We start from the raw sequence: 21,572 nt of genomic DNA, 5'->3' as shown, positions 1-21,572 counted from the left end.
TCCACCACGTTGGCCGCTTTGCCAGAGGATTGGGGAAGCTGGGATCAGACCTTGAGCTTCAACCCCATCTCTTCCTTTATTACTAGGGGGCACCTCCTGGTTCCCTGGACCCACGCTGGTGGGGGAGGCAGAGCATGGAGTCCAAGTCTTGGGTTTGGTGAGGCTGGTGAAGGGGAAGTGGAGGCCTGTTTCCCACATACTCTGGGATTGGGTAGAGCTAGAGGCCTTTGCTCCCCTGTTCCCACAGTCCCTGTATAAGTGTGTGGACATGTCAGCTGGGGTGCCAGTGGGCTCAACCCCTAGCTGTGGGCTGGGAGTGGTGGGTGTGGGAGTTGTTTTGAGACACAAGAAAGACCCAGAGCCTGCTGGGGGGGAGGGGCGGTGACTTGACCCTGTCTGGTGTACCACTGCCTTGTGAGGAACCCCACGGTGTGTGTAGAGGTCCTATGGTGACATTCCTCCTCCACTGCCTCCTGCCACCTGCACCAAAGGTGGGAGGAGACCCTTTCAATCCTGCAGGGCCTCAGGGACCTTGCCTCCCTCCTCATGGCCCCCGTTTGGGGGCACTGGAGGACCAGGGGTCCACAGGATGTGGCTCCCCGTCTGTCCCCCACCAGTCTCACCGCTCTCGCCTCCACCCGCTCCCAGACGTCCAAGAATGTGAAGCACGTGGATGCCCGTGCTGGGGGGAGGGGGAGAGATGCTTATCGGGGGCGCTGGGCTAGGGGCCTGCTTCCGCCAGCTACACCCAGAGCTATCCCACCCACCCCCCTGGAGGGGGGGAAGGGCGGTACAGAAGGGGGGTCCTGCGCCCCCTCCGCCGCCTCCCCCCTGGGGGAGCTGTGGAGGAGCGGGCGCCAGCTGGATTGGGAGGGGAGCCGCTGGCCAGGGGCCCGGCTTATTTCCTGCTGATCTCCTCCAGGAAACCGGCCCCTTGTGCGAGCCTGCGAACGGCTCTGGGGCGTGGGGAATCCAGAGCGATGTGCCTCCTGCCCCCTGCCCCCTGTCCCCTGTCCCCGTCCTGCCCGCCAGAGGGCCGGGGGAGGGGAACCTGGCAGCGCCGGCGGGAGGGAACACCTGGCTTCCTGGGCTCCAGCCCTCCGGGGGCGCTAGGACTTGGAGCCAGGAAGGTGTGGTGCTCCTGCAGCCTCCTCCTTCTGCAGGAAGCGAGAGCTTTGTGGGCTGGGGCCTCTCTGGGAGGGAGGTGAGCAGGGAGGGGCCGGCCCCCGGTAGTCCTTCCCCCAGAGGTTGGGTGTGCAGAGTTAAGACTGTCCTAACTACTGTGGAGGCTGGGGGGCGGGTGGCTGAGTGCCCTAGGCTGCTGGCTGGAGGCCTGGGGAGGTGGGGACTGGGCCAGGGCTCTGGGTTCAAAGGGCACCGTGAGACACCTCGGAGCAGTTACCTGGGTGACAGGTGGGGATGTGCAGGGGTGGGGGTGCAGGGCATGCCAGAGCTTCAGAGGCAGCTAGCTTCAGCGGGGGTGGGCCGAAAGGAGGCCTCATCAGCCCAAACTAGCTCCCACCTCAGCTCATCTCCCTCAATCCTGCCAAAAAACAATTTTCGAAAGCACGCTCTAAGTTCTATAAACACCCCCTGGACTTTGCCTTAGCTCCAAATGTCTCTGGGTCTTTGCCCCTTTCGTAAGTCTCTGGCCCTAGAGCTGTCTGTCCCTCCTCCCAGTATCCTGTGTGTCTCCCTATGCCCTCCCCTCTCTCAGCGTACCTCAAAGCTCCGTCTGTCCATTCTCCCCCTCCTGCCTGGTCTATTTTAGAGGTGGAGCCTTGGGTGGGTAGGCCTGGGGCAAAGGGTGGATGGGGAGGGCAGGGAAGGGGAGGTCAGTGCCTCCATCCTCTGCTTATTGGAACGCTGGCCGGGATTCTAGGCCATGGTCCCCCACACCCCCTTGTCCTTGACACCCCCTCACCACCACCAGTCTGGATTGTCTATTGTTACTCCTTTTACGTCTTGGAAAAAGTTAGCACAACAAAGGGCTCCTTTGTCGCTCACCCCTCTGCCTCCTGGCTTCACCCAGGCCCCCCAACCCACCCCACCCCCCCCCAGCAGCTGTTCTCAGGCCTCTCGCCTGTCTGATTTGCTTGTCTGGCTCAGGGAGGGGGAGGTGGGGGGAAAACCAGGCCAGGGCAAGTTTAGTGTTGGGGTAAGAAGCAGAGGGCCAGAGAAGGTCATTGAAGAGGCTGTGGACTGGTTGGGGTATGGGCATCCACTGTTCCTTTGCTGTAGGCTGGTCTTCTGGGCAGGGACAGGGGCCCAGGGCCACAGCGGTGCTGGTCAGCCAGGCTGACCGGGGAAGTGGTGCCCAGGCCCTACTAAGAGCCAGGAAAGCCCTGCCAAGGCCATTGGCCTGGTTCCCTGTCATCAGCGCCTGGCAGTCCCTGGGGTGTCTGCAGGTAAGGGGGAGGGTGGTCATGTGCAGCCAGCCCCCAGTGTCCGGCTGCTGCTTTTCTCTGTGCCTGGACTTTGGGGCCACGTGATTCATGCTTGGACCAAGAGCTCTGGGACTCTCTGAATTCCATAACCTTGTGTGCTGGGGTTTGGGGTGAGACTAGGTAGGATTCTGGGGTATGGGAGGGGGTCCGGATCTACCTCCTCAGAGAGACATCTTTGCCCCTCCTTGGCCCTGGACAAGTAGACTTGGCAAAGGCTCTGGCTGATGCCCAGTGGTACCTTGGGAATCTGGGATTGCCTCGGTCATCCAGCACGATACACCTCCAGCTGCCCAACCAGACAGCTCCCACCCAGCCCAGCCCTGTTCTGCCTGGGGTGATGGGCAGGGGGCCAGGCACCGGGGAGGATTTGGCTAGTGGGGGCTGCCCCTGTTGGCTGGGTCACCCCCCCCTCTCTTGGAGCTGAATAACTGGAGGGGAGGAGGGTAGTAACCCGGACATAGTATTGAGGGCAGACAGACAGAGCATTGATGGGAACAGACCCCCCTTTGTCATGCTGCTTCCCCCAGACAGGGCACCCAGAGCAGTGGGCTTCCGGGGCCCAGAGGGACTCTCTTCCTTGTCTCCAGGGGTCCCTCTGCTGATCTCAGGGAATCCCTACCTGCTCTGCTCCAACATTTGTGACTCTTCTTTGCACACCCTGCCTTGGGTCCCTGGCCAGGGGATTGTTTAAGTGGGGGAGGGGTTGTGGCTACTGGCAGTGGGGGGGCGGGGAGGGAGCGGAAGCAGAGGGGGGTGGGGGAGTGGCCGCTTTGAATATCCTGTTGACCCCAGTTTCCTCTGCCCCCAGCTTGTGTCCTCTTCCCTCCCTCCTCATCAGGCCTTAACTCCTTCCTAACTTGGGGGAGATGGGGCCAGGCTGCCCTGGGACCAGGGCTTGAGAGCCAGGCTGACTCCTGCCCCACCCCCCAGGTATAGCTCTGTCTACATACAAATCTGATAGTTTATCCTCTGATATTTCTGATTTTGAAGGTAGGGTCCTGGGAGAGTAGGCAGGAGTGATGGGGCGCTAGAAGCTTCATTGGCAGGCTCATTGTCCAAGCCTGGCTGAGAAGTCCCAGCTTTCCTGAGACTGTCCCTGCCCCAGAGTGAGAGTCCTGGTGGCAATGGGGAGGCTAGGAGAGGCTCCTGGGGGAGATACTGAGGCAGAGTGAGCATGGTATTAGAGATGGTGACCTGTGTCTCTAACCGCCTCTCCACTCTTCTCTTTCTAGCCATTGAGACCCAGAGCAGCAGTTCCGAAGAGATAGTGCCCAGTCCTCCCTCGCCACCCCCCCTCCCCCGCATCTACAAGCCTTGCTTTGTCTGTCAAGACAAATCTTCAGGCTACCACTATGGGGTCAGCGCCTGTGAGGGCTGCAAGGTGAGTTGAGGGGGTCACTGGGAAGGACAGTTCTGATTAGATAAATGGGGTGTCCCCCATTTAGTCCTGGAGCATGCTGTTGTTGCAGGGTTGGGGGGCTGTCTCTGAAACTGCTGCTCTTGCTTCCATGCCAAAGGTGACAGAACTTTGGAGAGAAAGCTGCATTCCAGCCCTCCCGTAAATGATCAGGAACCCCCAAACCAGAGGTTCCCCCTCCTGCCTAAACCCCTTTCTCCATCTCCATCCTCCAGCTGGCAGGGCATACACCCGCCCTGCTACTGCTTGCTGCCCAGGTTGTCATAGCGAGCTGGCTGCCAACTGGCTCTTGGCTAGGGACCTAGGAGGCCTGCCCCCAATGGCCCTGCCCAAACCTCACCATGGCAGCCTGGCAGGAGGCAGTTAGGAGCGGGCGCCCTGCCTTGGCCTCTCCTTTAGGTGTCCAGGCTGTGGCATCCTTGGTGTCTGACCGGATTTCCCCGTGCCCACATTAGGCTCTAGAGCACAGACGTGGCTGCCATCGTCCAAGCAGCTGTCGGCCTGGCTTCTTCCCCCAGTCTCCCCAGTGCCCGAACCTGTGTATTGGGATTGGGGTGCAGAAGCTGCTCAGCTTTAAGGCTTGAGGCACTGGGCTTTCCCTCAGCACAGAGTGGCTATCCCCAGGTGTGGGGCAAAGAGCAAGGCAAAGCACAGGGCTTTGGACACTCTGTGTCTGCCTGTCCTGTCCGGTTGTTCCCAGTTTGCCTCTGATCTGCTTGTCTGGTCAGCCTTTGTGCAGCCCCTGGCCAGCCGGGTCATGTACGCAGATAGGATCATGCACATCTGCCTGGCCGGTGAACACGTGTCGTGCTGCCATACTCCTGATCGTGCGTGCATCTTCATCTCTCTGGCCAGCCTGTGTGTGTCCCTCTATGGCCTCCTCTTCCTGTGCTCTGAGCCAAGGGCTGTGGGTTCCAGAGCTCTGCCTCTCTTCCATCTGGTCCCATCTGCCCCCTTCCTGACTTACTAGTGGCCCTGAGGTCCTTTTCCCCAGGAGGGAGGAAGCCAGAACTGTGGGTCTAGGTTGTGGGAAGACCGCTGCCCACCTGCAATGTTGAGGCAGGTACTGGGATCCTTCTGGGGGGTGTCCTTGGAGGTGGACTGTTTTCTTCACCTTTTCATCACCTTCTTCTGCCCAGGTAGGTGATGGCCAAAGACCTGGGGCAGCCCTTGGACTGGGCCCTCTGTCCCTGAGGCTGGAGGCCGCAGGCTGGCACTGCTCCCACCATGGGTGTGGCTGACCTGACTCCTTTTCATCCATACCCAGGGCTTCTTCCGCCGCAGCATCCAGAAGAACATGGTGTACACGTGTCACCGGGACAAGAACTGTATCATCAATAAGGTGACCCGGAACCGCTGCCAGTACTGCCGGCTGCAGAAGTGCTTTGAAGTGGGCATGTCCAAGGAGTGTGAGTGACACGGTGCCAGGGGCCGGCTGTGCATTAGGCAGGGCCCCCTAACGACCATGGGAGTAGGAACGTGTGGATGTGTGTGTGTGTGTGTGTGTGTGTGTGTGTGTGTGTGTGTGAGAATGTGCGTGCCTGTTGCGTGGTGTGTGGGCTTGTGGTTAAGGATGGTTTGTATATAACTCCGAGGACCTGTCTGTCCGTGCGTCCCGCCAGCTGTGTGCCCGTGTGTGGGCAGCCATCCCTGTTTGCACGTGGCTGGCTGTGTGTGCTCACACAACGTGTGCATGTGCGTCTGCTTCCAGGCCCTGCTGGCTCTGGGGCAGGGCTCAGGGCCTACCTGAGGCCCTCCGGATTATGCATCATAGGGGAGGGCTTGCAGCGGGGGTGCTGGTTGGTATTTGTGTGTGTTGGTAGAGGCCTATGGCTGGCACAGGGATCTACAGGCCATTGTCTGGTGGAGCCAGGGGCTTCTAGTTGGAAGAGAGAATTGGGACTTCTCAGATCCCAGAGGAGCTGGGGGTTTCCAGTCTGGGCTCAGCTGAGGCCGGAGGGAGGGAGGGAGGGATGTAGGGAGGGAAGAGAGGGCTGGACAGGGAGACCCTCTTGTGTTGAATCATGGGTGTTGCCGTGGTGACCGGTGATTGATGATGTCAGAGATAAATGACGCTGACAGACGCCTCCTTGTCTGCGTGGCCGTTGCCATGGAACCTGAGCCTTGAGGGAGGGGGTGGGGGAGGGGACCACGGGACCCCCCCCCCAGCCCTCTGTGGGGAGGGCAGCAGAAGAGGGAAGTGGGGAGGGGATGTAGGGGGGACCCGAGGAGCCCCAGCTGGGAGCAGAGGGGCCCTGCAGCGGGGCCTGCCACCTCCCACCACTGGAGGCAGAGGACGTGTGGTCTGGTGCCTGGGAAGTGGCAGCTCTGCGCTGCAGAGTAGGTGACAACTTGGGACCCTTCCCTTCAGGGCCCATCACGGCGGCCGCCTCCCGTCGCTTCTGCCGCCTTCCACTCCCAGAGCTTTTCAGCACAGAAGGACCAGGGTGGGGACCCCCCTCCCTCCCACCGCCAGCTCCCCCTTTCCCCCCCTTCCCGCCTGCTCCGTGCCCCCGAGCTGAGCAGCTGCCATTTCAATAGAATTAAAGCTTCCGAATGATGAACGTCTTGTCACAGCTGCAATTTTCTCTTCCCAAATTATCCCCCCCACTCTCCCTCTCCCTCTCCCTCCTCTCCCTTGCACTTTATTGAATTTGCAGAATCGACATGAGTGATCTCCAAATTATGCCAGCTCCCCCCACCCCCACCTGCCGGTCCCCTCCCCGGGCCCCCCACCCCCACCCTCTCTTCCTCCAGCGTCAGCAGCCGCCACCACTGGCCCTGTGAGTGATTGTGTGTCTGGGATAATCGGCTGGTAACGACCCCATCGCTTCTTTAAAGCCGAGTGGTGTGTGCGGCTCAGCGCCCCTGGTGATTTGTCAGCTCCCCCGGCTAATGGGCTGAGAGATTCTCCCGCCCAGGCCCCCACTTTCAGGCTGGGGGGCTGTTCAGAGCCCATTCCAGGGACCCCCAGGGAGACTGCTGCCCAGGAGCGCTGGGGGCCAGTGGAGGCAGGAGCCAGCAGAGGGAGTGGGGGCAGAGCTCGAAGGTGGGACCCTCTGCACACTTGCCCTCAGCCCCGGACACCTGCACACCTGGCGTGTGGGCTGGCATAGGTGTGTGGGAGGTAGGAGCACAGGGGCCATGGGCTGGCCAAGGAGTGTGTGTGCTGCGGTCACGTGCCGGGACAGGCCTTGGCCTGTGGGTCAGGTGGGCATGGAGGGGTGGGCCATGTGTTGACACCTTACCCGCCTGTGCACCTGTATGTGCGCATTCACACGTGCACTCCTGCGTGTACACTTCCGCGCGCGTGCGCCAGGCCTGGCCGGGTGACTTCCTTGGCAGCCAGCGGCTCTGTGTGGTGGGAGGAGCTCAGGCGGGGATGGGCCCCTGCCTACACCTGCTGTAACCCTGGCCTCTGCCCTCCACAGCTGTGAGGAACGACAGAAACAAGAAGAAGAAGGAGGCGCCCAAGCCCGAGTGCTCTGAGAGCTACACGCTGACGCCCGAGGTGGGGGAGCTCATCGAGAAGGTGCGCAAAGCACACCAGGAAACCTTCCCTGCACTCTGCCAGCTGGGCAAATACACTACGGTATGGTTTTCCCCATCCTGGCAGGGTGGGATGTGCCCGGTGCCGCAGGGCCCATCTTGCCCCTCCTCACCCCTGCCTAGGCTTCCGTGTTGTCCCTTCCCCTCTTCTTCCTCCTACTGCTTCCTGATCAAGGAGATCTCAGGAAGTGAAGTGGGTGGAGGGCAGGCCTGTAGGGGCGGCAGAGTCAGGCCGAGAAGGGGTACATGAGGAGAAGGCCCTCACTCTCTCCCGTCCTCTCAGAACAACAGCTCAGAGCAACGTGTCTCTCTGGACATTGACCTCTGGGACAAGTTCAGTGAACTCTCAACCAAGTGCATCATTAAGACTGTGGAGTTCGCCAAGCAACTGCCCGGCTTCACCACCCTCACCATTGCTGACCAGATCACCCTCCTCAAGGCTGCCTGCCTGGACATCCTGGTGAGGGTCTGCACCCTGCCCACCCGGGTACTGCCCCTGAGTCCTTGGAGGAGGTCCTGCCATTCAGATAACCACCTTCCCCAAACACATCTGGAATCGATCTGTCCAAGCGCCTCCCACCCAAATGTCTACCCTTCCTTTCCCCAACGTGTCCACCTGTTCACTTAGCCCCTTGGCATCTGGATGTACACTGCTTCACCCATGTACCCACACGCACCCATCCACGTTCACCCCATCTTTCCGCTGAACCTTTCACCCCACTGCACATCTGCCCATCATCTTCAGTCTAATAAAGATTCACCTAGGACCCTGTGTGGCCAGGCCTTGAGCTGGGTGTTAGGAATGGAAGTGGACACAACATTGGCCCCTCTCTTGAGAACCTTCTGTGGGTAGAGGCAGCAGATACGTAAACAGAGGTTACCAAACTGTGCTGAGCACTGGCTGGAGATGGGGGAGGGCTGTCCCTTCCCTGAGGGGGAGAGAGCCAGCTGCTGGTGTGGGGGGAGGGCAGGGAAGGTGTCAACAGAGGAGGGGGCATCTCGGGTTGTACAGAAGGGGCACATGGGAGGGCCCTAATTTAAAAACAGGGTGTGAGAGGACCAACGGGGTGAGACCAGCTGGATTCAGGGGACTGCAGGGCATTTGGCGGGGCAGAGGGTGGCCAGGCTAGAAGCAGGATGTGCATGGTAGGGAATGTCAAAGTCAAGGCTGGAGGACTCTCCTCCTTGACTTCCCTAATGGGCTTGGCCCACCTGTCCCCTCTTGGCCACTTCCAGGGTGGGGAACCTGGGAGGTGACAAGGCTGAAGCTTCCTGGTAGGGATGGGGTGGGAGGAGCAGAGTGTGGCATTTCTGGGTAGTCAACTGTTCCCTTGCCCGACATGCAAGAGTTTCAAACCCGGATCAGGGTTTGAAATGGTTGAAGCTGATACACATTCATGGAATTCTGCTGTGAATCCAATCCTGGGAACTGTAGACCTAAACCTGCTAGGTCCTTGCCTCCTAAAAATTCTAGTTGCTGTCTAGATTCTCTTCATGGAGACCAGATGATCTAGATCTGCACTGTGCAGTAGCTGCTTGCTGTGTGTAGCTCTTTAAATTAAGATTAGATTCCATTCAGTTCCTCAGTTACACTAACCACATTTCAAGTGCCCAGTGGCTACTATTTGCGTGGTGCAGACATAGAACATTTCACATCATTGCGGAAGGTTCTATTGGACAGCACTGGTTTGGCTGCCCGCCAGGTGGTTGTGTGGGGATGCTGGTACTGGAAGTGCTGGGGAGATGGGTCAAGTCCCTGAGCTCGTGCATCCTCTGCACCCAGATCCTGCGGATCTGCACGCGGTACACGCCCGAGCAGGACACCATGACCTTCTCAGATGGGCTGACCTTGAACCGGACCCAGATGCACAATGCCGGCTTCGGCCCCCTCACAGACCTGGTCTTCGCCTTCGCCAACCAGCTGCTGCCCCTGGAGATGGATGATGCTGAGACTGGTCTTCTCAGTGCCATTTGTCTCATCTGTGGAGGTGGGCAGGGAGCCTGGGGCTGGGGAGCCAGGTTCAGGGTGGTGGGGCAGCCCCCAGAGTCCCTTCCAGGCAGCAGTCCGGGCTCAGATCAGCAGGGGACCTTGGCCTTTGTCAGGCCCTTCTCTGAGGGCTGAACCAAGAACCCAGAGGGGCTGGGGCGGGTCTGTGGCCACACAGCAAAGGAGTAGAGCTGGAGACTTGACATCTTGTTTGCCATTTGCAGGCCGTGCCCTTTCTAGGGGGCTTAAGAGTGAGGGCTTGAGGGTCAGACCACCCAGGTTCAAATCCTGGCCAGCTTATGACCTTCAGCAGGTTGCTGAACTTCACTGAGCCCCCGTTCCTTTACAATGGGGCAATAATGGTCTCCGCCTCATAAGGTTGATGGGGGGCGATTAAGAGCGTAATAAATAAGACACAGTTTGTCTCCAGTAAGGCTCAGTAAATGTTGGCTGCTGTTATTATTTGATTGTTAATGAGAGTTTTGACATGTGCTGGTGTCCATGGTAATGGGTGGGTGTGAGACCTACCTGGGCATCCTCCCTTTGCCTGAGAAAGGCACAGCCTGTGTTTGGGGCTCCCATCCCTATGAATTGAGCTGTCCGAAAGGACAGCGTGGGCAACACCAACCCCAGATGCCCTCTGCTCACACTTAAGAGCCTCTCAGGGCGTTCCTCACAGCACACAGACCTGTCCACTGCTCTGTGTGGGGAGGTCCCGGGAGCAGAGATCCTCAGCCTGTGGCCTGGGCCAGCGTGCCCCCCAGTGGCCGAGGCTGGGAGCGCGGCTGTGTGCCTTGCTTGTCCCGGCCGCTGCTCAGGGGGCGTCTGCTTCCTCAGACCGGCAGGACCTGGAGCAGCCCGACAGGGTGGACATGCTTCAAGAGCCGCTGCTGGAGGCCCTGAAGGTCTATGTGCGGAAACGGAGGCCCAGCCGCCCCCACATGTTCCCCAAGATGCTGATGAAGATCACAGACCTGCGAAGCATCAGTGCAAAGGGTGAGGCTCATGCCCTGTGTGTCCGCCAGAGCTGGACTCCAACACCCTGCCCGGGACCCCCCCTGCCCATGCCCAGAGTCAGGCTCCCTACATGTGAGCTGATGCCCTATGCTTTTGTGCCCATGACGATGCCCCACTCATCTGGACTTCACCGGGTCCACATGACCTGCTTGTGAGCTCGAAGCTGGCATTGTCACCTTTGCACGGTAGTTGAGGGCATGGCTTTGCCACCAGAGTGTATGGGTGTGCACTGAGCAGCTCTGAGCCTCACCTTCCCATCTGAGGAATGGGGATGATAGTGGTGTTCACAGCTGTTCTTGAGGTCTGTAGGAGAATCCATAACACACAGCACACAGGAGCCCTAGGCAGTCTGATGTCAGGGCCTGAGCTTGAAACAGCTGCTGCCCCTAGACTTGGCGGCTCAAGAGAGTTGGCTTCCGTCGAAGAACTGAGGCCCGAGTTCGGTCCATAGTGGATGTCCATGTTGGTAGAACCGGCCCTCCCACCCGTGCCCCCTCCCTCCTGGAGCTTTGTGAGGCCGGACCGGTGTGCTGACCTCAGCTCCTCCTCTCCTGCAGGGGCTGAGCGGGTGATCACGCTGAAGATGGAGATCCCGGGCTCCATGCCACCTCTCATCCAGGAAATGCTGGAGAACTCCGAGGGCCTGGACACTCTGAGCGGACAGCCGGGGGGCGGGGGGCGGGATGGGGGCGGCCTGGCCCCCCCACCCGGCAGCTGTAGCCCTAGCCTCAGCCCCAGCTCAAACAGAAGCAGCCCGGCCACCCACTCCCCGTGACTGCCCGTGCCCGGTGGACACAGCCCTCACCCCACGCCCTGGCTTTTCTCTGCCTTTCTACCAACCATGAGACCCCTGCCGGCCCTACCCCCCCAACCTGTCCTCCCTTTCCTCGGGGACAGGAGGGAGGAGGCGGTGACTCTTCAGATGGAGGCCTGGGCAGGAAGGACTGCCTGCTCCTGCAGCCTGAGCTGACATCACGGGCAAGGTCATGAACTGCGTGCGGACCGCTGGTCCTGGGCCTCAGGATGGAGCCTGGGGGCCTTGTGTTCATCAAGACAGCCCTCTGCCCCCCTCGCCACATCTTCATCACCAGCAAATGCCAGGACCTGGCTCCCCCATACTCAGAACCCGCAAGCCATTGCCCCCCGGTCGGGAACCCCCCCCTGCCTTGGTTGGTGACAGAGGGGGTGGGCCAGAGGGGTGGGGGGTTCCTCCTGTACATACCCTGCCATACCAACCCCCAGGTATTAATTCTCGCTGGTTTTTGTTTTTATTTTAATTTTTTTTTTGGTTTTGATTTTTTTTAATAAGAATTTTCATTTTAAGCACATTTATACTGAAGGAATCTGTGCTGTGTATTGGGGGGAGCTGGATCCAGAGCTGGAGGGGGGTGGGTCTGGGAGGGGGGAGTGGCCCGGAAGGGGCTCCCACTCTCTCTCCATGTCCCCGCACCCCCTAGCCCTCCTCCCCAGCCTTTTCCTCCTCAGTTTTCTCTTTAAAACTGTGAAGTACTAACTTTCCGAGGTCTGCCCTCCCCTACTCCCTCTGCCTAACCACTGAGTGTGGACAGTTTCAGGCAGCCCCCAGAATGAGGAGGCTTCCCACGAGAGAGGGCAGGGGCCCAGCAAGGGGGGGCCTCAACATACCCGTGTGTTTCTCAGCCCCGTGGCCTCGGCAGAGCTGCCTGTCCAGCAGGGCTCGCGTCATCCAAGCCCTCCAGCCCCCACCGTGAAGGGGCTGACCAAGGAGTTCAAGCTGCACCTGTCCCCCAGCCTCACAGCCACCAGCACTGCCCACAGGGCCCCTAGACACACACACACACACACACACACACACACACACACACACACACACACACCCCTGGACAGATGGGCCAACAGACACACTTGGCCTGAGTTCCTCCCATTTCCCTAGCCTGCCCCCCGCCCCTCACTCCATACCTGTACCCCCTCCTTGCCCCGCAGGACGGGCCTCCAGGGGGTCCCCTCCCCTCACCCCCTGCACCCCCAGGCTGGGGGAGCTGGCTCTGCCCTGCCCTCCTTGCCCCGGGGTTGGGGTCTCATCCCCTCAGAGCCCGCTGGTGCGCCTGTTACTGTTGGACTTTCCACTGAGATCTACTGGATAAAGAATAAAGTTATATTTATTCTACACGTGCCTCAGAGCCTCACTGCCTAGCTGCCTTCTCTCACGGTGTGGGCAGGGAGCTGGGGATGGGGGGTTGGGTATGAGCAGGGGGGACAAGTCGCCTGCCTGGCTGTGCTGGGGTCTCTGGTGGAACAAGCTAGGCCTCGTCTAGGGGTCTACACAGCCCATGTCAGGGAGTTCCAGTCTGGAGGTGGGGAGGGGACAGGAGGAACTGTTCCCGTCTTCAGAGAGTCCCCAGTCCGAGGGAGGAAGCCAGCCCCTGCCTTCAGAGAGTCCCCAGCCCTTGGAAGCCAGGGCTTGGGTCTGGGGGGGGGTCACTAAGTGGCAAAGGAGTTCTATTTTGGACTCAACCTTGAGGAGTGGTAGTTGGCATGGGTACCTGGGTCAGGAGCCCTTGGTAACCTAACAGGAACATAGGATTGGGGGGGAAGCTTAGAAGGCCATCCCATCCATCCCGGTGCCACCAAGAAGGACTGTCCTGCCCTCCCCTGCCTGCCCTTGAAGTCACTCTGTGGGCAGGAGGCACAGAAGACAGGTTGCAGGGGAACCTGGTTGCTCCTGGTTGAGAGGATCAGTTGTGACAGGCGGGTAGTGGCATCAAAGACCAATTTTGGGGCAGCCCCAGTGGGTCAGCAGTTTAGCGCCGCCTTCAGCCCAGGGCGTGATTCTGGAGACTCGGGATCCAGTCCAATGTCGGGCTCCCTGCGTGGAGCCTGCTTCTCCCTCTGCCTGTGTCTCTGCCTCTCTCTCTCTCTCTCTCTCTCTCTCTCTCTCTCTCTCTCTCTGTGTGTGTGTGTCTCTCATGAATAAATAAATAAAATCTTAAAAAAAAAAGAGCAATTTTGTCCACCCTTCACACTACACGTCAAGGCCCAGTGAGGGCAGTGTCCTTGGGTCACACAGTGAATTCATCGCAGATGGGGGACCAGTACTCAGGACTCCCACGCCTCAGCCAGAGATCTTTCCTGGAGCCCTGATGTCCCCAGTGAAGCGGCAAGCACTGAGGTCTGAGGGTCCTGGGGGGTGGCAGTGTAGGCTGTGTCTGGGGGCGGTTAGCAGGGCGCCTGGGCAGGGTGAGCTCCTTCCATGGGGGTGGGGTGCCTGCTATTTCTATTTCGGCCACCGGGTGGCGGCAGCGCCTCACTTATCTCGCCGTCCGGCGGGCCAGCGAGCGTGTGGGGACAGGGGTTCTCGTCCTCCAGCAAATCTTTTCTGACACTTTGACTAGGACGGAAATTTAACATAACATACCTGTCCACTTGCTTTACAAAAATCACTATGCTATCACCCTGCAGCGTAAAGGAGAAACAAAGGGAAAGGATTATGAATTTCAGTGTGTTTTTGCCCATGATGACATCATCCTATGATTGCTTCTGCTTTTAATTAATACATTGGGATTTAAAAGATGTGAGAAGGTTGGAAGCCATTCGGTACAAGAAGCCCAGGAAACTTAAGGAGTATGGGTGAATGTTCAAATAAAAGCTGACAATATATAATAAAACCGTACCAAAAAAAGAAAAAAAAAAGTCCCCAAACAAAACCCTAATAATGTCTTATATGTAAAACAGATCAGGCTTTGGACTCAGGCAATTATAGAGAGGTTTTTCATTGTGTGACTGTCCCGTGGGACATCTTAAAGTCATGTGTGACCTTTCTTCATTAAGATTTTATTTATTTATTCATGAGAGACACAGAGAGAGAGAGGGAGACAGAGACACAGGCAAAGGGAGAAGCAGGCTCCATGCAGGGAGCCCGACGCGGCCTTCGGGACTCGATCCCGATCCTGAGTATCCAGGATCACGCCCTGGGCTGAAGGCGGCGCTAAACCGCTGAGCCACCCGGGCTGTCCTCTTTCTTTTTTTTTTAAAGTAAGCCCTGCACCTGACCTGGAGCTCAAACTTATGACCCCAAGATCAAGAGTCACATGCTCTACCGACTGAGCCACAGGTGACCCACATGTGACAACTCTGTGCTGTAGGAGGGCATCATTTCATTCCTGGCCTCTGCCTACCAAATGCCAAGAGGGTCGCCCTCACTGTGGCGACTAAAGCAGCAGCCCCACATTTACAAAGTGCCCCCTGCCCCAGTAGTACCTTTGGCTGGGGCTTGAGGCTGCTCTCCGTGGCTCACAGTCCATCGCTGCTGAGTGGTTTCTCAACCACCACACAAGTGACATTTTGGGCTTAGGGATTCTTTGTTGGGGTGGGGGGGCCGTCCTGTGCACGGGGTGGGGGGATGTTTAGCAGTATCTCTGGCCTCCCACGGGGCATTTAACCAGGCCTGGGGCAAATATCAGAAGGCTTCGTGGAAGAGGTGCCCCCTCCCAGCTGAAGGTCTAAGGGGAAGAGTCAGCAAGCAGGGGCACAGAGGTGATAAATAGCTTCATGTGATCACAAACTGTCACCAGCTCTGTGCTTTAACCATTTCCGTTGGAATGCTGGAAGAAGTAAGTTGGAGAGGCAGGGATGGGCGCAGGCCAGGGCTGGTTCAGGAGCCGGACTTGACCCTGAGAGTGATGGGAGTGAAGGATTTCAAGCCAGTGAGCTAGCTGTTCAGATGGGAATTGCAGGGAGCAGAGTGGAAGCCGTGGTTGCTCTCCAGGCCACCGGTGACAGGGCTGGCCCTGGGCAGACTCTGGAGGGGTGAGAGTGCATGAGGGGAAGAATGCTTAAGTGGCAAAATGGGAGACCAGGTGATTGACAGGACATGGGAGGCGGGCAGAAGACAGGCTTTGGCAGTAGTGGGTGGAGGTGGCCTGGGTGGATGGAGATATCAACATTGAGACGGGACACTAAGGCAGTTGGGGTTGCATTTGAGGTGCTGGGGACCCCCACTCCCATCCCTTACTCTATTCCAGCCACATGGGCCTTCTTGCTGCCCTCAAATACCCCCAACGTATTCCTGCCTCAGGGCCTTTGCACTCACCATTCCCTCCACCTGGAATGCCCTTCCTGGAGGCAGCTTCAGGGCTAGCTCTTTGCTACATTCTGTTCCAGTGTCACGCCTCAGGGATAGTCACTGTCTCGCCTTATTTTGAGCAGTACCTGGTGGTATATTCTACTGCCTGCCTTCCCAACCAGAATGTAAGCTTCACGAAGGCAGGTTTTGTTCACCACTGAAGCCCAATGTCAAGTTTACTCTGTTTGATACAGTTGTCACTAGCCAAGTGTGGTGACTGGGTCTTCAAAATGTGGCTGGTCCAAACTGAGATATGCTCTAAGCATAAAACACATACCAGATTTCAAAGACTTAGTACAAAAAAATGAATGTAAAATATCTCCTTAAGACTTCTTTATATCGATGATGTGTTGAAATGACATTCTGGATATACTGGGTTAAAGAAAATATGTTATTAAAATTGCTTTCATCTGTTTCCTTTTACTTTTTAATGTAGCTAATGGAAAATTTAAAATTACACATGTGGCTCACATCCTATTTCTCTTGCACAGTGCTGATCTTGAACATTGCCTGGCGTATAGTATGTGCTCAACAAATATTTCTTGAATGAACACATCTGGAAAACAGCTGGATATCCCCATCTGAATTTGTTGGAGGTCCAGGCTTTGCACACATAACTGACTGTCATCAGAGAGATGTTGCTGCCTGCCATGAGCATGGATAAGCCTTTGGGCCCCAGAGACACCTTCAGTTCCTCATCAACACAAATTTACTAAGCACCTACTATGGGCCAGTGTGGAGGAGCAAGCAATGCCATCCAGCAGACGTGCTCTGCCTGCAGAAGCATGGGTGCCATGGGGCACCTAGTTCTGACTTGGGTGTGGGCACTGTGAGGGAAGGCATCTATTTCTTCCCAAATGAGACCAAAAGGGAGGCAGGAATTAGCTAGGTGAGGTGGGAGTGCTGCAGACAGGCAGGCTGCTCCAGGCCAAGAAACAGCACGTTCTAACATCTAGAAGGAGATTGGTCACTATGCCTGGTAAGAAGAGGAAAAACTCTATGCTTTGAGCACAGAAACCATAGGAAGCCCATGCAGTGGGGCTGGGGCCAGGTGGGACAGGGTTGGGACTTCAGAAGCCTCATCCAGGCACTGGACTTATCCTGATGACAGGGAGCCCTCGAGAGTGTAAGCAGGAGGACCATTTGGAAAGACCCCTCTGCCCGCTGTGTGCCGTACGGGCCGGAGAGTCCAGGACAAAGAGGGGAGGACCAGGGACATAGGAGAAAAGACGGCAGAGTGGGTGGTGGTGGCCTGCTCAGCAGGGTTGGATAACGCCCAGGGCGTGGTCAGACGGGGCCGCTGGATGTCACTTAAGTCCTGGGTGAGCTTATGGAGATCAGCACCGCTGGGGTACAAGGGAGGAAGACAGATGGGGCAGAGAAGATACAGGAGGGGGACAAGAGGTAGCCAAGTATCCCCCCAGGAGGGAAGATGGTGGTGGCTGCAGGGAAATGCAGGGCCCGGAGCACGTTTTAGGGCACATTTCTTTTGAGGATGGAAGGAACTTGGCCATGTTTATGAACCTGGGGAACAGCAGCCAGGTGAGGAAGTGAAGACAGAAAAGAATCCTGCTGACCCTACTGCCCACCCCCACTCTGCTTCCATCAAAGGGAGGGTTTGGCCACCCTGGTCTGGGGACACGGTTGAGTGTGTGGATGGTGCCCACAAGCCCTACGGCTCTGGGGCGTGCCCAGGGGGAAGGGGCACCTCTCTCCTCCCTGCGTGGGCTCCATTAAGAGCGGAGAGCTTCTGCAGTGCCACTGCGGCTGTTGTTGGCACCTTACCAGAGATGTCTCTCTCCCATTGTCCCTCACAGCCACACATAGACAGACATACACACTCACACAGGACATACAGATGCACACATGCACAGGACTCACACACACAAGGTATACACACACACGGAGAGCCTGCGTAGGATGTAGCTGTGCACACGCACATGCACACACACAGGTCACAGAGGACACATGCATGCACGCGCGCACACACAGCTCACACGGGTCTTACATGTGCACATGCACACACAGCCCACGCCATACCTAGTGTACATGTGAGCACACACCTAGGGCGGCCACCCAGCGTGAACAAGGAGAGGCCCTCGGGAAGCTGGTGTCGCGATTCTGTTTCCTGGGCACCACCGGAACCTCCGTTTTGCGCCCTGCTGTGTCCTCTTACGCACTCTGCCCCAGCGGCCCCCGTCCCTTTCCCTGCCACGTGGATGAGGCGGGCATCGCGCCCTGCCGCAGCTCATCCTCCGGCCCCACCGCCACCGCCACCGCCACCGCCACCGAGAGCGCCGGGAAGCGCCCGGGCGGGCAAGGTCGCGGGCACAGCCCGGCGGGGCCCCTGCGGCCCGCGCCTAGATGGCCAGGTCCAGGCGGGCGGTGGCCGGGGGCGCCTTGCCGCGGCCGCTGCCGCCCTCGGCGTCGCGGGCGGGCGCGGGGTGCGCATAGGCGGGCGGGGCGCGGGGGGCGGGGCGCGGCGGCGGCGGCGGCGGCGGCGGCGGCGGCGGCGGGAGCAGCTGCGCCCCCTCGTGCGCGCGGTGGCGGCGGCCGGCGCGCGGGCGGCCCTTCCAGAGCAGGTGGCCCAGCTCGGCCACGCTGAGCAGCGCCGAGAGCAGCCCGACGGCGAAGTAGAAGAGCACGAAGACGGTCTTCTCGGTGGGGCGGCTCACGAAGCAGTCCACGGTGTGCGGGCAGGGCGCGCCGGCGCACGCGAAGTGCGGGGCCACGCGGAAGCCGTAGAGCAGCGCCTGGGCCGCCAGGAAGGCCAGCTCGGCCAGCAGGCGCAGCGCCACGCTCAGCAGGTAGCAGCGGCGGCGCGGGGACGGCCCGGGGCCCGCCTCCGCCTCCGCGCCCCCCGCGCCCCCCGCGCCCCCCGCGCCGCCCGCGCCCCCCGCGCCCGCCGCGCCCGCGCCCTTGCCCGCCCGGTGCACCGCGTAGATGACGAAGAGCACGGGCGGCGCCGACAGCAGCAGGATGTGGAAGAGCCAGAAGCGGTAGTGCGAGACGGGGAAGGCGCGGTCGTAGCACGTCTGGCGGCAGCCCGGCTGCAGCGTGTTGCACACGAACTCCTCCTGCTCGTCCTCGAACACGGCGCCGCCCACGGTGGCCAGCACCAGGATGCGGAAGATGAGCATGACCACCAGCCACAGGCGGCCCACGAGCGGCGACTGCAGCTGCACGGCGTCCAGCAGCGAGCCCAGGAACGCCCACTCCCCCATGGCGCTGGGGACGCGGGGGGGGGGTCAGAGGCCGCCGATCAGCGTCCCCCCCAGCCCCCGGGGGGGGTCAGCTAGCCCTCCTCTGACCTTGGGGCGAGGCAGGTGCTCCGTTAGGCCTGGGTTCAGCTGGGCTATTGTGGTATCTAGGGTATCTAGGGGACGCGGGGGTGGGGTGGGGGGAGGGCAGGAGGGGTTAGGAGGTGCGCCCCTGGGGGTGCCCTTCTCCCGGGGACCACAGGCGCTGGGGAGGAGCCCCTCCCTGGTGCTCCAGAGTCCAGATCTGTAGGGAGTGAACATGGACATCAAGGAGGCGCAGCCACCCACTGCACTGTGGAAGCGGAGACCCAGCGGCGCCCTTATGTGCTCGAGGATGCTTTCCTTGGGCGACCATGGTGCCTCCAACCCCCGACTCCAGATCCCCCCTGGGAGAGGTGGGAGCCAGCAGACCCGGAGCGGCCTCACCTTCTTTCCCTGCCTGCCACTTCTCTCGCCCCTCTCATCCCACTGAACTTCTCTCAGAGTTGGGGGGTGGACACAAAAGTAGTCCCACTTCCATAACTCTGTAAGTAGTATCCTTTGTTGGAGGTGTCCCCCACCATCCCACCCCGGAGTGGCAGGGTACAGGCCCAGCCCTCTCCCATCTCCTCCCTGGTGTCCCTCTACTTCCAGTCTCCCACATCTCTTGAGAACCTCCTCCAAGGGCGCGCGCGCGCGCACACACACACACACACACACACACACACACACACTCACTCACCCAGGTCCCACAGGCCCCTGGTGCCCCCAGACCCTCACCTGACCCCACTCACCCTGTGGCTGCAGCTGAGGTGTTAGAGCTGAGGGAGGGATCCTGGGAGATGGCTGGGACTTGTTTCTCCTAGGCTCCTTTTCATTTTCCCTTTTGGATTTGGCCAGGATGGATGACAGGACAGAATGGCCGAGAGGGGCTTGCTCTCCCCCTTCTCTTAAAGGGACAGGGTGGCCCTGTTGGCTGGCTCCACCCTTGGGAACAGACACAGGGCCGTGCCCCTTGCTCGCCTTTGCCAGCCCTCCCTTTCGATCCCTAAGCCACCCCTACCCCCATCCCACTGCTGTGTCTCCTTCTGGGAATGGGGAAGGGGGTTAATCAGAACCAACTGCTTTTGACAGGGGGTGGGGGGTGTGGGTTATGGAAGCCCACCTTACAGATACCCCCAAACTGGAAGGCCTAGACCCACTATTAACTGACTGGCAACTTCCGGGCTGGAGAGAGGTTTGGTGCTGTGTTGGGGGCAGCAGCATAGTCACTGAGCTCTTCAGGCCAGTCTCCTGGTGTGTTAACTGAGGACACTGGGCCATCTGACCTCCAGGTTTCCTTCCAGTTCTATGTCTTAATGCTAAGGTCCCAGTCATATTAAGGAGAACAAAGAAAACCTGGGCCCAGAAAAAGATCCCATATGGAAACCATGAAGGCATCAAGAGTGGTCGGCATTGGTGGTTAAAAAGCTTTTGCTTGGGGCAGCCTGGGTGGCTCAGTGGTTTTGCGCCACTGTCAGCCCAGGGAGTGATCCTGGAGACCTGGGATCGAGTCCTGCGTTGGGCTCCCTGCATGGAGCCTGCTTCTTCTCCCTCTGCTTGTGTCTCTCATGAATAAATAAAATTAAAAAAAAAAAAAGCTTTTGCTTTCTTCCCGCTTTTCTGTAATCTCCAGATTTATTATAATAAGCATGTTATTTTATAATGGGAAAAATAAATAGAAAGACTTCTCTTCCCCTATAAGGCTCTGAATCACATCCTCTGGCTCTAGGTGGCAGGAAAGGCTGTCCATTAGAGAAAGAGTTCGGATGAGTCATGGTGACCGGAGTGGCCAGGGAGGGGATCCCTGAGGTTGAGACATTTTGTTCATCCCCTGTAGGCCTTTCTAGGAATCTGCCCAACCTGTACACCATTGCCCTCCTTCACCTGCGCACCTGCTCTCAACCAGGCCCTGTGCTGAGCCCTCCACACAAATTAGCTCATTTAATCCTCTTGATGACCCTGGCAGGAGGCAAGCTGGGACTCAGAGGGTCTCAGCAACTTGCCCACAGTCACACAGCAAGTATGTAGCTGGTCGCTGTCTCATGCCTGGCTTGACTGGCTGGGAGCCCATGTGCTTAAGCCCGTCATGGAACTGTCCTTCTAGCTTGGGTTTCCCAGGGTCTGACAATCCCCAGGGCTTCTGGGGGGTCTGGTGGACCCAGACTCTGCAAGTGGACCATGACTGTTCCTCTCTGAGTGGGGAAGCCAAGGCTCTCCTCCTCCATGACATTTCCTCTTTCCTTTAGCCATGGGGGCCTGTATAATTTTCCATGTGTTGACAGAGATCCCCTGGCCCGATTTCAGGAAGGGGTGGGAAATGTGCCCTTCACCCACACTGGCTCAGGGGCCCAGCCCAACCTGGAAAAACCCTAGGTTAATGATGGATGTGCTGGGGAACCCTCCCACCGTCAGGCAGAGTTCCCTTGGGAGTGGGCCTGGGTGGGGAGACACTGCCTTGGACAAAGTCCAAAGGAAAGCACAGGCTGGGGACCCACATTCCAAAAACAGGATGTGGGGTGGGGGCATGGCTGACCTTCCCAACCCTGACCTCTGCCTGCTTCTGGCAAAGCTGCTCCCCGACCCCCGACCCCCAGCCCCAGCCATGGGGGCTCAGGGACACACCTCATCTCTCCTGCCTGTCCAATGGTCCCTGCCCCTGTACTCATGGTCCCTGCTGGGTCAGGTCACTGTCCCAGCCTGGAAAAAACCCATCAGGTTGTCTGCCTGTCAGAAGTGGGAAATGGCAGAGCTGGTGGGCTCGGGTGAGGCAGGC

General features: G+C 58.9%; 2 protein-coding genes across 6 annotated transcripts in view; one reads left to right on the top strand and one right to left on the bottom strand.

Annotated features, from left to right (window-relative positions):
• Positions 1-11,745, top strand: part of RARA (retinoic acid receptor alpha) — a 43,870-nt gene extending 32,125 nt beyond the window's left edge. For all 5 annotated transcript variants that reach the window (XM_055316828.1, XM_055316820.1, XM_055316837.1 and 2 more), the window contains 7 exons: positions 3,680-3,828; positions 5,132-5,273; positions 7,296-7,456; positions 7,697-7,873; positions 9,197-9,401; positions 10,238-10,396; positions 10,975-11,745. In XM_055316828.1, the coding sequence (XP_055172803.1) occupies positions 3,680-3,828; positions 5,132-5,273; positions 7,296-7,456; positions 7,697-7,873; positions 9,197-9,401; positions 10,238-10,396; positions 10,975-11,192 (1,211 nt within the window). In that variant the 3' untranslated portion in view covers positions 11,193-11,745. The remainder of the gene's footprint in view (positions 1-3,679; positions 3,829-5,131; positions 5,274-7,295; positions 7,457-7,696; positions 7,874-9,196; positions 9,402-10,237; positions 10,397-10,974) is intronic.
• A 3,070-nt stretch (positions 11,746-14,815) lies between these two features.
• On the bottom strand, positions 14,816-20,385 carry GJD3 (gap junction protein delta 3). Its single transcript, XM_055325587.1, has 2 exons — positions 19,552-20,385; positions 14,816-18,746 (listed from the first exon to the last, which is right to left on the bottom strand). The coding sequence occupies exon 2, from the start codon at positions 18,740-18,742 to the stop codon at positions 17,879-17,881; it is 864 nt and encodes a 287-aa protein (XP_055181562.1). The 5' UTR covers positions 18,743-18,746; positions 19,552-20,385; the 3' UTR covers positions 14,816-17,878.
• Positions 20,386-21,572: the final 1,187 nt, after the last annotated feature.

Source organism: Nyctereutes procyonoides, unplaced genomic scaffold (genome assembly GCF_905146905.1).
Source record: "Nyctereutes procyonoides isolate TBG_1078 unplaced genomic scaffold, NYPRO_anot_genome, whole genome shotgun sequence".
Taxonomy (NCBI): Eukaryota; Metazoa; Chordata; class Mammalia; order Carnivora; family Canidae; genus Nyctereutes; species Nyctereutes procyonoides.
Note: the sequence above shows the minus strand (reverse complement) of the source record. Positions and strands in the feature narration are given on the sequence as shown.